This window comes from Athene cunicularia, assembly GCF_003259725.1.
Source record: "Athene cunicularia isolate RWA chromosome 12 unlocalized genomic scaffold, athCun1 chr12_part1, whole genome shotgun sequence".
Taxonomy (NCBI): domain Eukaryota; kingdom Metazoa; phylum Chordata; class Aves; order Strigiformes; family Strigidae; genus Athene; species Athene cunicularia.
Window position 1 is genome coordinate 19941773 of NW_020799116.1, and position 16028 is coordinate 19957800.

At 35.5% G+C, this 16028-nt stretch overlaps 1 protein-coding gene across 2 annotated transcripts in view; it reads right to left on the minus strand.

The window, feature by feature from the left end:
- CENPP (centromere protein P) overlaps window positions 1-16021 on the minus strand; it is a 148704-nt gene extending 132683 nt beyond the window's left edge. Inside the window, exons 1-7 of one of the 2 annotated variants that reach the window (XM_026857738.1) lie at window positions 15879-16021; window positions 13802-13956; window positions 12834-12991; window positions 12421-12509; window positions 12194-12244; window positions 8876-8964; window positions 1359-1455 (exon numbers count right to left, since the gene is read on the minus strand). In XM_026857738.1, the coding sequence (XP_026713539.1) occupies window positions 1359-1455; window positions 8876-8964; window positions 12194-12244; window positions 12421-12509; window positions 12834-12991; window positions 13802-13938 (621 nt within the window). In that variant the 5' untranslated portion in view covers window positions 13939-13956; window positions 15879-16021. Of the gene's footprint in view, window positions 1-1358; window positions 1456-8875; window positions 8965-12193; window positions 12245-12420; window positions 12510-12833; window positions 12992-13801; window positions 13957-15748 lie in introns of both variants that reach the window. The other variant, XM_026857739.1, reaches the window with a different exon arrangement.
- Window positions 16022-16028: the final 7 nt, after the last annotated feature.

Here is a 16028-nt window from a genome sequence, read left to right on the forward strand (position 1 = left end):
ATTACTAATGCTAGCAGAAATAAGAAGGCCTAAAAAACTCTTCATAAGTCCCCTGTCAATCACATTTGATAAATATTCTTCCAGATTGGTTTGCCTTTCTCAACAGCATCTCTGTCCATGGAAAGAAAAATCCCTTTAGAAAGAATATTTGTAATATTGATAAACTTGTATTATAGGCCTGCAGTAAATCTACCTTCACACATCTTCTAGCAACAAATATATCCCTTCATTGTTTACACTCAATGTTTAACATACTTCTTAAAACTAATTCAGGTGCACACAAATTAAAAATAATCTCCAGACCTATTTCCTTGCTATTTTTACTTTTTTGTACTGAATTCTGAAACGTATTTACAACTGTTCACTGAATCACTGTCCCAGAAACCACAGTGACTGTTGTCATGAGGCTGATCTGAGGATCAGAAAGCATCAAGTTGGAAAAACTCAAAAAAACCCCAGACCACAAAGCCATAAAGCCCTTGGTGCTCTACTTTCTCTATGGAGGGATTAAAGAAAAGTCCTTATACAACAACAAGCCGAATCGGACAACATCAGTTTATTACTCAGATGAAGACTTTTTTTTTTTTAAAACATTATTGGAAATTAGTGCCTTTTTCTTCTTTAATCTAATTGATTAATTGATAATAGAAATTGATTAATCTAGCACAGAACTCGGAAAGACCTAAGATGGTGCTGAGTTTAATGACGGTAAAAGCTTGAGCTAAATGAAATTGAACTAAAAAACCAGACAATTAAGCAGCCGAATATCCTCCTCTACATCAACCATCATACGAAGTTTTTGATCTTAAAACCAGAACAAAACCAAAGTAAACAAGATAAATAATGGCAATTTGATATCAATTCAAATACTGTGTCCCAGTTAAGAGTGAGGAACAGTTTATTTCCCATTCAAGTAAAATATTTCAGAACTGAAAGTGCTGTTGCCCAGACACATGCTGCCACATTTTCAAGAGACAGATCCAGTCCTTCAGAACATTTAAATGCCAGAGACTACAAATGTTATTTTCTTCTGCCTTTTTTTTTTTCCAAAATGAAATGCAATACCAACAAAAAACTGTCCTACTACCCCACAGAAAAACACAGACCTTCTTGTTTTCCCTCACATGAGAAGAACACAGCATTAGCACGGTAAAAATCAAGACAAATACCAAGCAAGGGCACTGCCCCTTGAACACAACACAAAAGTCTCTACCTAATATTCTCTTTTCCACAACATACAAAATTAAGATTCCCATACACTGCTAAAGAGTGCTAATTTCTCCTCCACTGCTCTGTCTTAATGAACTACTTAAAGAACAAAGTATAGTACTGATATATAAAGGCTTGATAGACATTACCTTGAAATGTAGAAAGGTGCATCTACGATGTTCATACCACTCAGCATAAGATGAAAGGCTTCTGAAAAATTGTAAAAGATTTCCATGTTCTTCAATGCTATAAAAGAAAAATATATTGTTTAAACTAAATAGTACTACTCAGACAAACCAATTCTACAGCCTAAAATTTGCAGTTTTTCCTTAAAGAATTTGTGACTAGTATTGTTCAAAATTGAAGCCAGAGATCACCAAAAAAAATTGCCAGGGAAAAAAGCTGTAGATAGTGTAGATAGTGAAAAAAGGTTGAAAAATTCATTTATAAAGCAGGGTTTTCAACTCCTCAAGAAGGTAAGCAACAATAAAGTTAGTCTTATATGTAAAACAGAATTAATATAACAAAGTAGTTGCCTGTAAAAATCTTAGTTTGACTTCATGCTTGTTCTAGCTCATTTTCTAAATAAATTCCAAGATGTTGCATGGTAAAACTTTAAGCTATAAAAACAGTATGATCTAACAGATTGCATCAGTAAGCTTTCAATATTCCTGAGATCTATGCCCTATTCAACTAAATCTTTGCATGACACATCATCTGCCTCTGCCCAGGACACCCAGCTTCTCAAGATTAACCTTGAAACTTCAGGAAGCAAAACGACCTGTTCATTAGATTGTACATGGCATCTAAACCAAAACTTTAGATATACAGTTAAATCTTGGTTTCTCAGCTATTAAGGAAGGTAGTGATATTCTCAATAACTAGGGAGCAGGGCAGAACCAGGGAGAGAGATGCCAGTAAATCTGTAACTGAGAAGTGGAGTGCCAAGATCTTCATGCCAAGCCCATTGTAAGCAGAATTAAGCCTGGAAGGAGCTGAGCTGATACTTGCAGAATGCCCCCTGGTATTTCCGCAGATTTAGACACACTAGTAATTTAGCAGTTCAGCTACACATTGATACATTATGGCTTCATTCATACAAATGATCCTACAGTTGCACTAATAAATTGCTTGGAACCTGATGTCCTACAAAGAAAAGTGCAGAGACAGCTTTGCAGGACTTGCACTTAGCCAGTATGGATTTAGTAGAGCTTACAGCCTACATCATGAGGCTAACATATCGGTGCTATTCTGTCAAGGAAATCATTCCATTCCAATGTTATTGCAAATATCTTTTTCACTCATAGGGGCTCTGAAACAGAAAAGTCAGCAGTAGTCATTTTACTTTCTGGCATTTCCGAGGAATTTTCAATACAAGAGACAAAGCATATGAGAAGAGTTCCTATAAAGAAGAGTTCCTATAGTTTCAGCTTTGCTAGTTTCTGAGTAATTAAATACCATCAAGTGAAAATGTTTACATACAGTGACTTCATATACAGTAAGATTTTTCCATCTCCACTGACAATAGTTGACAGAGGCAACAATACACAGTGCCAGCTAAAGCTGAGAGATCCCAATTCCTGGACTTTGGAATCAAGTTAAAAATACAAGCAACACATAGAAGTTATACAAACAGATACAAGCAACACATAGAAGTAAAACAAACAGATTTTGCACTTGGAAAATAAGGAAATTATCCTACATGTCCTTGTTTCACACACACAAAAAAGTTAAATGATTTAAACTTCAATATCCTTTCAAAATTAAATATTCACAGTATCCAAAGAATCAAACAGAAGTTTCCACTCCCAAAGAAGCAAACATTTTGAAAAATATATACAAAATTACTGCTGAAGTAATTTCTAAATAAGTTCCAAACACTGCATAAAGCACAGAATCAAGGAAAGCTGCATGGCTGACTTATCCCTTCTGCGAGAATGGATAATTAAATACACACCATTCTGAAAATAAAGGCTGCTCTTGATATGCACAGATGATTACTCCTATTGAATAAGATAGCAAAACATCGAACTGACACTGATGAATAACACCACACTAACTTGGACTGAGAGATATCACTTGTTTTTCATGACTCTACAAGGTAGTAATGATATGGCATATAAGAGAAGTTGCAATGCATCAAACACTAGGGCTAGTACATTCCTTTATTGGATTTACAAAATAAATTTGCTATTAAAAATGCTTTTCTACTTCAGTAACTGGCACTAGAGTAACCTTCTTTCACAATACATTTACTATTTTGTCCTCCTAGCAATACTTTGTTAGTTTGCCTGTTAACTATGATGTACACAAGCAAAACATTTTTAGTGGAAGTATACTATTAACATTCACTCTGAGACAGCCCAGGAAGGCAGGTAACAATAGAAGAAATGAAGCCAAGATACTGGAAATCAGTTACATGCAAAAATCTGCCTTAGAACAATTAGGATTAGAACCATTTGAATGAATATTTATCCATTTAAGATAAGTGCCGTCACAGTAAAGGGCTTGTAGAAATTAGGAACTGAACAGACCTTACCCTCTTTATTGTTAACACCACAGTGATGGCAACCATACAGCTTCTCAGCTCTGATCAAGAGAGAAAATAGACGGTCCATCCACTGTTATGAGGGATAATTATATTAAAGCCAGATTAGAGAAAATAGAGGGAGCTGGGAGGGAAGAGTTAGTCTTGGAGGGTTTAATTTTAAGAAAAAACTCAACAGAAAACAAATTTATTCTTCAGATTCCTCATCATATAAGCATCAGGATAGAGAAAGGAAAGGAGACAACGTAAGATGACAGAAACTGCCAAATAGCCAATCATCTATCCAGTGTTGTTGTGGGGAGGGAGGAAAAATTCTTGTAAAGGGTGTGCAATTTTTCCTAAAGACATGTGGCAAGAATGCAAAATTCCACAAAAGCTAAGTGTCACAATACCTGAAGCAATAAGATTCCTTAATCATAAGGGTGAACAGCTTCAGGTCATACTTGATCTGAAGACACAGTCAGATGAAATGACTGTTAGCCATTGTCAAAACATACCTGGCAAACACTGCTTTGAAAATACAAGTTTACAAAGCCTGATTGAAAAAGATACCTGACATATTTGGGAAATTTCAAAAAGTTACAGAGAATGTAGATTCTACATGTAAATTTTACTTTTAACATCCTGTACAAGACTAGCTATTCTTTTTGGATTTTCAGAACAGCTGAGAGCAGAAACTTAATTAAGGCCATTAACAGAACAGTTGCAACAGCGTATTACCACATCACCTCAGCCATACCAGGGAGAACTGTGCCTCAGATCCACCTCTATTTAATGTACAGGAACAGCAACCCTTAACATGTTACACAAACGTAAACTGTAAAAAATCCAGGAAGTTCATTCAGATATTGAAAACGTAAAAGAAAAGCCAAACAAGTTCTATTCTAGCCTGCAAAGAACAGCATCATTAAAGGACGTTTCACAGCAGTCACAGCTGCTAACAAAATCAGGACGAGATAAAAAAAATTGCTGGCAGCACACAAAAAATTGAGTCACTGGAAGGACAGACACATACTGATTTACAATAGCTGACTAGCTCTATGATCTGGACAGCTTTTTGTAACCACAACTTGTAATTGTACATATAAAAATCTTCATATACTACAGGAAAAATTGAGCACTTAGCAACGGCTGCCCACATCTCACTGTCTAGTGAACATGATTCTACACAGACTACAATACACTTTGTAGTTCTATGTACGTGGAAGATGGCAAGACAAAATTTAGTTGCAAAACTACACACTTAAAATTCTTTTTTAAAATAACTTGACAACTTTGATGAGTATCCACTTCCATGCAATTTACAAGAGTATCACAAATATTATGATTTGTTTGAACATTATGTCAAATTTATTTATATTTCTTTCTTCCTTCCTCTCAGATTCATCTTTAGGCAATAAAGCAAAAGAAAATTTTCAAGGATAGGTCACAAAGCAGAGAGAAATAATTTTGGCTAACAAGTTGAAAGAACCATTTTTAAATGTAAAAGTTACTCTACAAATTATACCCAAGTATCTACTTCTCTCATGTACAGATAGAGCACTGGCTAAATTTAAAATAGAAAGCTAGATTTAGTGTTTAGAAAGAGGGAAAATCTGTGTTGGCACAAACATATGTGCTTTTTTATATTGGCAAGGGAAAAAGAGACTGCATAAGAGCACCAGTTCAGTTAACTGTCTCACAGCACTTAAACTACCCATAAACAATAATTCTTAATTAGCCTAAATTAGTCTATTTCCTAATGCTGAAGCCAACTACAACAAACACTAAAATACCATAAAATAACAAGGTATTAAGAGAGTGCATGTTAAAATGTAAGCCTCCTCTTTTTTGTTTTTGGAAAGAATTTAGCATAACAAAATGTCACCAGGTTTGTTAAAAAAAACCACTAGGAGCAGAAAACACCCATCTCCAAAGCCAAAATCCATGTAACAGAGAAGTCATCCAAAATCAGCAAAAAGCAGATTTAGTCAGAGAGTAACTATGTATCAGGTTAAACTCACATGCCCTTCATCCAAACACCATTTCACTTTTACAAACTAACATCAACAAAACACAGAAGTATGTAAGAACTTGTTATTCTGAGAGAAAAATCTATTTTACCTCAGTGCGGTATGCAAGACTTCTTGCATTAACATATAAAACCAAAGAATGACACTCACAGTTGTGGGAAGAATTCGTGCTTCCCCTCACTTCCAAAATATCTAGCCCATATAATGCAGACATTTCATAAATCCTTCACTCTGACTCATAAATTCTAATTAGTTAGTAAAAAGTAGGAACAGTTTTCAAACTGTCTAAAAACTCCTCTCATTTAAGTAATCTGTGCAATAGTTAAATAATCTAACATTTAATGGGATATCAAGGGGGGAAAAAAAAAAAAGAAATACTTGTAGCAAGATTTTTCATCAATATTCTGCTCTGCAACACTAAAAAAGTATAACTTAAATCATACACAGGGGACTCAAATAGAATCCGAAAGTAGAAGACTAAATTTTGTGATTCTGTGTGCAAACATACTTTATTGTCACAACATATTTGAGGAATGGTACATATCTTTTAAAAATAGGTATTATATATTGCAGCAGTACCTGGTTGAAATTAAACTGCTGAATTTTGTTTCTTTTAAAAATGTGTTGCTCAAGTGTTCTAGCATTCTGGTCTTTTCTTCCAAAGCACGGTGGGCTTAGGAATTACTACCAAATGCCAAGTTTTTAACTCTGGTGCTATTGAAGACCCTTTTCTGTCATGCTTTATGAAAAACTAAGCAAAAAAAAAAAAAAAAAAGCCAAGGAGAAAAAAAATCCAGGCCAGCAGGGAAAACAGAACAGAGCTAGACAATGGTTTTGGCAAAACTGGGCCAAGAAGGCAAAAGGAAGAAACAGCAACTGGTGGGTAGGCTGAAAAGAACAAACATTACAGAGGATAACCTGATTTAGCTGGTCAAGAATGGAGGAAAGGTGAGGGAAGAGATTCTAAGAGCACCTGGTGGACTCAAGAATACAGGCCTGAATGGGCAAAAGCCTGAAACTGGACATGAAAAGAAGGGATTAGGATTTAAGAGTAAGAAATGAGAACTATCTTAACAAGGGGATTGAGAAAACAAGCTATAAAGGGACATCAATCTCAGCAGCATACTGTCAAAACAGACATTGTCACCATCAGTCGTAGACCAGCAGCAAACACTGTAACACTCGAGAAGTCAAACAGAAAAAATGAAATTTTAATGGGGGTCAAATTACTTTGTCACCCAAATGACTACTTTGAACCTATTTGCCACATGGCTTCAGGAGCATATACACTGACACAAGGACAACAGATGGTATGTGCAAAAACAAGCTGAGGAGAAAGAACTGCTTGCATTGTTGACAGCAAAGCCTTAATTCCTCTTATGTCATTTATGAAAATTTATGTTTACCTATGAATACTGGCATAATGTGGAAAAGGACCAGGGTAGGGAAGAGACAGGGACAAGACAGCAGCGCTCAAGCCAGGATGAAATAAAGTCTGCCACTACTTCAACGCATTTCTTTCCAGTGTGACTATTAAGTTCCAAGACACTTCTGCTGTCAGAAAAATACTCATGAAAAAGGCAGGGTAATTTCCTCTTCTAAATCCTGCTTCTTGAAAGCAGTCATCTACTATTCCCAGTTATACCATGAGCTTTAGTAGGTTTATATGGAAATCCCAAAACCTCTAAACAAAAAATTCAGCTTTCAGTATAAGTTAGTGAAGTCTGAAGTAACTCAATACACCTTTCTTCTCACCCATCCATTTGCCTTCCCTCTCCCTCCCCAAGTCTAAGAAATAATATAAAACAAATCACTTAAAGAACAGGATTGTCATCTGCCCAATAATAATTAATAATAGATTTTTTCTAGAGTAGCTTGCTAGAAGATTTCACAGTGGAATACCACAAATACTTGGATCATTATTAATCCTGTGTACCATAAGAAGCTGACATCCTCCATAAAATAATCAAAAAGTAGCATTCAGACATATGCTTAAGTTTTAGTACATACGTTTTCTCAAGCCATTGCACAAATGCACTATCCCAGGCTTTTAAACAATATTCTATTGTTGTTAAAATATCAGTGAAATAAATTCCAATGCAGAGAAATAGAATGGTGAGCAGACATTTAGCAACAGGCAAGTACTGGAGAGGGGTTCTGGATGTAGACTTTAGCCATTACTCACCCCCACTGAACATCTACAACTCACACATCCCAGTAACGGTTGACATGCTGATTACACAAGCGAAAATGCAATAGCAGAGGTTTCATTCAGAGAAAGATATAACAAGGTAATTTCAAACAGCTAAACACATCATAATCCAAAAACTATTTCTGTTTAACATGAATTCATAACAGTTCTTTCAGGTCTCTAAAACGCGTCCTGGTTTTGGCTGGGATAGAGTGAATTTCTTCTTCTTAGTAGCTGGAATAGCGCTGTGTTTTGGATTCAGCATGGGATTTGGTATGAGAAGAACGTTAATAATACACTGGTGTTTTCAGTTGTTGCTAAGACATCAAGGACTTTTCAAGTTCCCTTGTCCTGATAGTGCACAGGTGCACAAGAAGCTGTGAGGGAGCACAGCCAAATCAAGAGACCCAAACTGGCCTAAAGAATACTCCACATCTTATAATGCTCAGTGTATAGATGAGGGTTGGTAGGGAAACTCCATCACTTCCAGAATTGCAGTTTGGGGATTCTCACTTCTCTGGGATCACAAGCCAGGAACAGGCTGGGCATCAGTCAGCAGGTGGTGATCAATCACGTTGTGCATTATCCGTTTGTTTATTTCTATTATTGTTTTTATTTCAACCTACACGTCTCCTTATCGTCACCCCTCTGATTCCCTCCCCCATTCCCCGGGCGGAGGAGGGTGAGCAAGCATCTGCGAGGTGTTTGGCTGCCAGCCAGGTTCACACCACATCAAACGCAGTTCATCTTCTCTCCAAAAGATACTGATAAGGGACCAGAAGTGTTTAGGCTGGGCTAAGAGTACATTACCAAACTGACTGTCAGCAATTTCTATGGAATTTCTATGAAAATTCAGTATTGCATGTAGTATAAGATATCCCATACAACAACTTTCCTCAAAAAACTCCAACTTACCTTGACACAAACTTGCTCACATAGGAATCGCCTCCACAAGACATCAAAACGCTGAGATCACTAACAACAACAGACACATTCTCTTTGTTCTAGATTGGAGGAGCAACAACATCATATTTTAGAAATTTCTCTAGCAAGAAGGAAACCATATCTATTCACATATATAGTAGACAAAATATATGCAAATGATGCTAAGTACTATAAACTAGCGGGTTTTTAAACTACAACTTATATATATGGAGATTTTTTTTTTTCATTTTAACAGTATCACTACTATCCATACAGCAAGGCTTTTGGAATAATACCTGCACTTGTCAGCATAGAGAACATATATGTATAAAGAATTTTAAGAAGTTAATCTACTTTCTTTCATGTCACTTCCACTTCTTTAAGATTCTTCTATTTTCCAACACAGCTCCTAGCTGCCACATATATATCAGGAAACAAATATAAACTTTCATCTGAAAACTATAATAATGTTACACTAAGTAAAAAAATATTCGTGTTTTCCTTTTTTTTTAATTTTAAGGCACTTATTTTTAACCTCAAATTCTTGTCCCTTTTAAGGATATGTGCATGATAAAAATATTTTTTCCAAATTAAAATGTCTAACAAGTTATTAAAAAAATAGAACATAAGTTCATATAGTAGAAATGAAGGCACAAAAGAACTTAATTATTTTTCCTACACATTCTTGCACACACTAGAGTGATAGGTTAGAAAACAGTAAATTCTTAAAATCATGGCTTGAAGAACATAGAAAATACTTCATTTTATACTGGAGCCTTTGTAGTTTATTTTTCTTCTACCCACTCACTACAAGCAAATGGGAATGGCAACACAGAGGAAACTAAACAGACAAGCTGGAGTCAAATGCAAACATGGCACAGCAATACCTAGTACTGGTGGGACAGAAGTACTGCTAACACTGCCATCACTAAAGGTGGAAATAGCAAACCAGGACACTGAAACGTTTAGTGGATTGAATAAAGTAACATCAGGAAAAATCATCTTAGATTTAGAGCAAAAGGTCCAGCATGTGAGTGACAAACACTGCAGTAATACAGACAGAATCTCAACCATTCAAAGCTAGTCAGAGTGAATCAGAACTGCCTTCCCTTCTTTGTACAGTTGTATTCTGGAACATAGCTTTTATCATGAATGACATTTAACAAGTTGTTTAAAACCAAATTAGAGATAAACACACCGAAACTACTTGTTTTTGTAATAACAGGTTTGATTTAATGTTCTATGGAACTGAGTTAACTGTACTCTAACTTCTAGATTAAATAGCTAGAGTTATACAGAAGTGAAAAGAATTATTCTTTATCTTCTGCTGCATACCAATATATGTTACTTCCCCAAAACAGCTGACACCTTTGCTTCTCAAGATGGGTGAAACTAGTTTCAACTTCACACTACCTTGGCCATGCTGGTGTCAGTACAGGTTATTTGGAATGCAACTGTCAATGAAACCTTCTTAGAAAACAGGCTTCTCCATTTTTATATGCAAGAAGCCATAAGTATTAAAAAGTTCAGGCTAAATTTCCAGGTCTCAGTCTGGCCTGCAGCCACAACTTTCCTTATAGCTATGGAGGCAGACTCATCTCCAGAGAGCCTACTGGCTCCACCACAGAATGACCTGCACAGCATATGAAGTCTGTGGCAAAACCAGGATAACATGCCACCACTTTTACACCACAGAAATAGCCAAGTAGAACTAAGCAAGATGTCTGAATGTAATTATTAACAATCTAGTTATGAGATACACTTTTTCATTATTATGAAATGGAAGAAAATAATTTCTTAATCATATAAACTACAAAATTCTATCTTAAAAATACAATCCTCAACCTGAACCTTTTAACTACTAAATTCTCTCAAAATCTATTTGATTTAAACAGTTCTAACAAAATGAAAATAGAACTGTACACAGCAGTTGTATTTTACAACTCTAATAAAACAATTACGTAAAACACGGTAACATTTAAGTAAATGCAAAACCTTTAACAACATTCAAGTTCATATACACTTAGAGAAATTGAGTGAAGGAAAAGAAAATAGTCTGTTTGAAACTCTAAGTATACTTATTGGATATGTAACACCAAAAATAAAAAGCAAAACCTATATATTACAGAAAAATTAAAAACTGTACTCTCCATTGGTGTCTTCTTAACTAATTTAGCATTTTCCACAACATGTCAACAACCCACACCACACAAATACATAAAATACTGGGAATTCAAAGTTTATTAACTTAAGGTAAATTGATACATCATCTGCACAGCAAATTATAGTGTAAATTACAGGTGCCATGTACTTTTATGTTTTAAAAAAGCAAAAAATAAACTCCAAATTATATTTTTTCAACTGAAGTGTGTTTTTTAAAATATATACACTTGGTATTCTATATCCCTTATTATGGATTATTTCATCCGTGCTAAAGTTCTAGGCCTTACATAGACGAGTGCCGCCATCTAGTGGTGTAACAGATTTAAGCTTCACCAAAGCAGCTGTAAATAAACGACGTCGTCACTCACCTGAGCTTCACTGACACTAAAATATGTCACCATTCTGCAGGAGCATACAGGTGAGAAACAAAAATCAATCGTATGAATGATGCGGGCTATTTCCATGCTCAAACCTAAATGCAGTTTTATACAAGCAAATGGTGAAATATCACTAGAACCACAAGTTTAAAGTCACACATGGTCTTAAGAGGTTATAGGATAACCTCATTCAGCTGCACTCCTGTAGTTTCAAATCATGCAATCCACGGGTGATTATCTAAATATTCATTTCCTAAATTCATAATAGGGCTTTTCCTAAGATTAGGAAGGACATCTTTACATAGCAAGGCATTTTTTAATACTATCAGGCTCAATCACGTTCAATTTAAAAAATACCCTTTAAAGCTGAGCTGAAAATCAAGTTTTCTTGAGAAAGAAATTTCCTGATGTCAAAAATATTACTACAAATTGGGGTACATTATTACAAGTTAGGGTAACAGCTGTCTTCCACTGCTTATTATTTTGAATTCTGTGTGAAGAACACATTCTTATGAAAGATTCCTTGCAAAAAATCTGTAATCATTAGTGTAACCTCTGTGCAGTCTGTGATGTAATGGCTAGTCACACTAGCCAAGCAAACAGAAATATAACCAAAGTAAAACAACCCAATTGCTCAAGTTTGTACTGTTTTAGCTTTTCCTCAGTTCCCTCAAGAGAGGTAAGGTTCAGAATTTTCCAGTTTCCAGAACAAGATACCTGACTACAGGAGAACACAGTAAGAACTTTGTGACCCAATGTTGAACCTGACCTTCAGAAATTTTTTGCTTGGATGCACACAGAATACCGAAGTTGGGTCCAGCTGTTATAGAGTGAAAACAACCCACTGAGGTTTAGATTAAGGAGACTCAGCCAATCGAAATGATAAAATACCAGTTGAAGGTTTCAGCTGGAAAAGTAAGTAGTGACATTTCTCTATTTGAAGCTTTGTTTCTTTGCTTGCTTGTTGGTTATTTTTAAACATATGATGATCCTTACCTGCACTTCAAGAAGCTGAAATTCCACTTGAAAAGACAGGGAATGGCAATTCCCTGATAATCTGTGCTTCCACACTGTTCTGTTTCTAGCTGTTAGAGAGTTAAAGTATTTGATTATAATTCTTTTCAACAATTACTGTATTTCGTCCATTAGTCATATTCAAAGTACCAGAGACCATCCATCATATAAATGTTAAACATGTTAAGAAAAAAAGCCCCCACAACTAACTTCACAGCAGTCTTTCACTTCCCCACTACACAAAATACTATATTTCCTCAGAAACTATTTTGTCAATAAACTCTCTCTCTAATTGTCTTTCTACTAAAATGAAAAGTACAATTACAACATGCAGATGTAATGAACTGAAACATTATGCTCAATATAGCAGCAATAAAGGGCACAAAAATGCTTACTTTTTTCCACAGTTTTCTTGAAATGACTTGTGAAATGAATACCAGTAAACTTCATTATAAATGAGAGATCCATTTCTAGACTTTCAAGTTGATCTCTCAGGTCTGGTAGATATTCATATCCCTGAGATGGTCTCCAAAATTCTCTTTGGAATGACTTTCTAGAATTGGAAAAAACAAATTTAAATCAAAAGGGCAGAACACCTAGATAAAAGAACGTGCTTTGTCACATCAGTACAGCAATACCATTAAATAAAAGGCATTTGTAATGTGATCTGATGATTTTTAGACCAAGATCAGTTTTCAGTAAGTCAAAATTCAGTTGGATCATATTACTATGAACAGTAAACTATTCTAACTTACAGAAATACTTTATGTTCACCACCAGGTAGACACAGCCTTTATTATAAATCTTGAGATGTAAGTATCCATTTTAAGGACAGTACAACAGAAACAAGCTCTGACACCTTTACTCATCCAAATGACTTTTTTTATCTACAAAGTGTTCATTTACTGTAGAATATGAGTTAAATAATGGAAAGCAGAAGCCCTAATGTGGCATTCCTTTAACATATAACTAGTCACACCTGCATATGTCCCCAGTCCCCATCCTTTTTTTAAGTAAATATGCAATGAGCTCTTACACAGCACATAACACAAAACATGGCCTTTGCAGTCAACAGCTTTGCAAGGTCCACACAGTAACAGACCTGATAAGCAGAGCAGTATGACTGCCTTTTTTAAAAAAGTGAACAAAATAAAACCCTAAAAACAGAAACTATCTACAGAAGGCAGTAAAAAGAGATCAACTATTTATTATTTGTAATCTTTTACCATATATAGCCCATGTCCTAAGCAAGATCAAGACGTAAAAATAATGTAAGGGAAGCCCTAACATAGAGGTAAAAGCTTATCCTAAACAATTTTTACATAGAAACGCTATTAATCCAACATGTGAAAAAAAGGCGTACTTTGACATCAGTATCTCCTCATCAGAATAAAAGGTAGATTCCTGTTGGTAATCTTCATACTTTTCAGTCAACAGTTTAATTTCTTCTTCCAGCGACTGGATTTTGTCTTCATAAACTTGACAAATGCTGTTGTCCATTTCTCAAAATCAGTGTTACTGGATAAAACAAAGCAAGTATATTTCTTAGGGGAAAAAAAAAAATCCATTTTCAAAATAAACGATGAAGATTTGGTACATATATTTTTTAAGAATCTCAGGTAGGTTTGACAAGTACAACAATTTATACCACCATAAAGAATTCCAGAGTATCAAATATTCCTGCTTGCTATGGAAGATTAAACTAACATATTTGATAGGAATTCTATCACCAACTTGTAAACAGAATTAGACTTGCAGTAAAACTCTGCTCTTAATACCACAGTACTCTCATCAATCTAACTCCTACTTAAATCCTAGAAAGTCCATTTAGACACTGGTCTGCAAGTAGACCTTACAAGAGCAGAAGAGCCACTTTTTCCATAATTCTGTAACAAAGCTTCCAAAGAGCTCACTCTGCTAAAAACATCACCAATATGAACAATTCTAATTCCAGTGAATACAGGAAGTTAACAGATATCTGCAAGAATATGACAAAGAACAAATTTCTGACATGACATAAAAGAAAAATGTTTTCTTCAAAATAGATAACAATTTTGAAGAAAAGTAGTTTTGTTGCATTAGTTCCTCAAAGAATTCACTGAGTTTAAATGTAATTATTAAACCAATTTTAAGACACAGACCACAGCATATCATCTCCAAATACAGAAGTTAAATCAGTAATCTAATGTAGTCAAAGGCTTTAGGAATCTTAACTAATCATGGTTTCATCCAGGAGCATATCCAGCTGTTTTACATTTGCTACGAGAGCAATAAACTGTTCTGCAGATAGAAAGCAATCCTAATCAGAGACAGAAACTGAACCCAGCTTTGAGCAATTCACCTATCAATCCACCTGATTAAATGAAGGGTAACTGTTCCTACTAACACCACAGCATAATCTGCTTTTCAAGTAAACAGCAGTAAAGAGACAGAGAAACAACTATGTTCCACAAATAATTCAAAATAAATAAACAAACAATTTTAAGGAAAAAAAAAATCTGACGTTCATCCTAGACATGACACATTCAAAGGACTGTGGACAACATTATGCAGCTCAGTACTGATGTATTAATACTTTCAACCAGGAAAAAAAAATATCTAGTTCTAATGTGTGTTTTTAAACAAGCCCTACTGTATTTGCAAGATCCACACTAACACAGTTTAATAGAAAGAGCTGAAGGGGGAATGGGATTTTGTTATTTCATAAGAAACAGCATCCAAATAACATGTATGAGAAAACAACATTCAAAACACAATTTGCATTAAAAACTTTTTTAGTGAATAAAGAACGTATATGCAATCAAATAATTGCTGGGATTGTGCCTAGTTGTGACTTCCTCTGAAATTTTAAAGCAATCATATATAAAATGTGACAATAAATGGGGGGACAAGAAATAGAAGTTCTCCAACTTGCAGTGTATCCTTATTAGAGGGTTTTTTAATGGATACACTATAGAAAGTGTCGGTCATAGTAAAGAATACATTGGGAAAGAGAAAAACATTACCATAGCCAGAAATTTACACTAGGTTGTTGGCTACTTTATCTTTTACCAGGTGGCTATTTTGAAAACATTAACAGAACACATATACTGCTTACAACTTTTTTAACTCAACTGATTTTACTAGACTGCAGAAGACCCAAAGACTAGTTATAACTTCAAAGAGTACTATCTCCACAAAAAAACAGCCGTGCGTACTTTGAAATCAACTCTAAACTTAACGATAATCAATCATTCCTCCTCACCCTAAGCATACACACACTCATATATAGTTGTGCATTCAGGATAAAGACTTCGCTTTCGTACGTAACCTGCCCGTAGACACCCCTAAGCATCTGTTTCTACGCTACCACAAAAAGAGCTGGGAAAAGCAATCAAGAGCTCGTGAGAAAGGAGCTGGCGAGGATCTGCGTTTCGCTACTTCCCTTGCAGCCTACAAACCTCACAACGCTGGAAACGCGACTCAAGCAGGCAGTGCTGCCCCACTCCGCCCCAAAACACGGGTGACGGCCCGCAGGGACCAGGGACTGCCCCGGTGGCACAAAGCACGCCGCTCGGAGTAGCCCAGGGCGAGCGGCGCCGCGGCCGCGG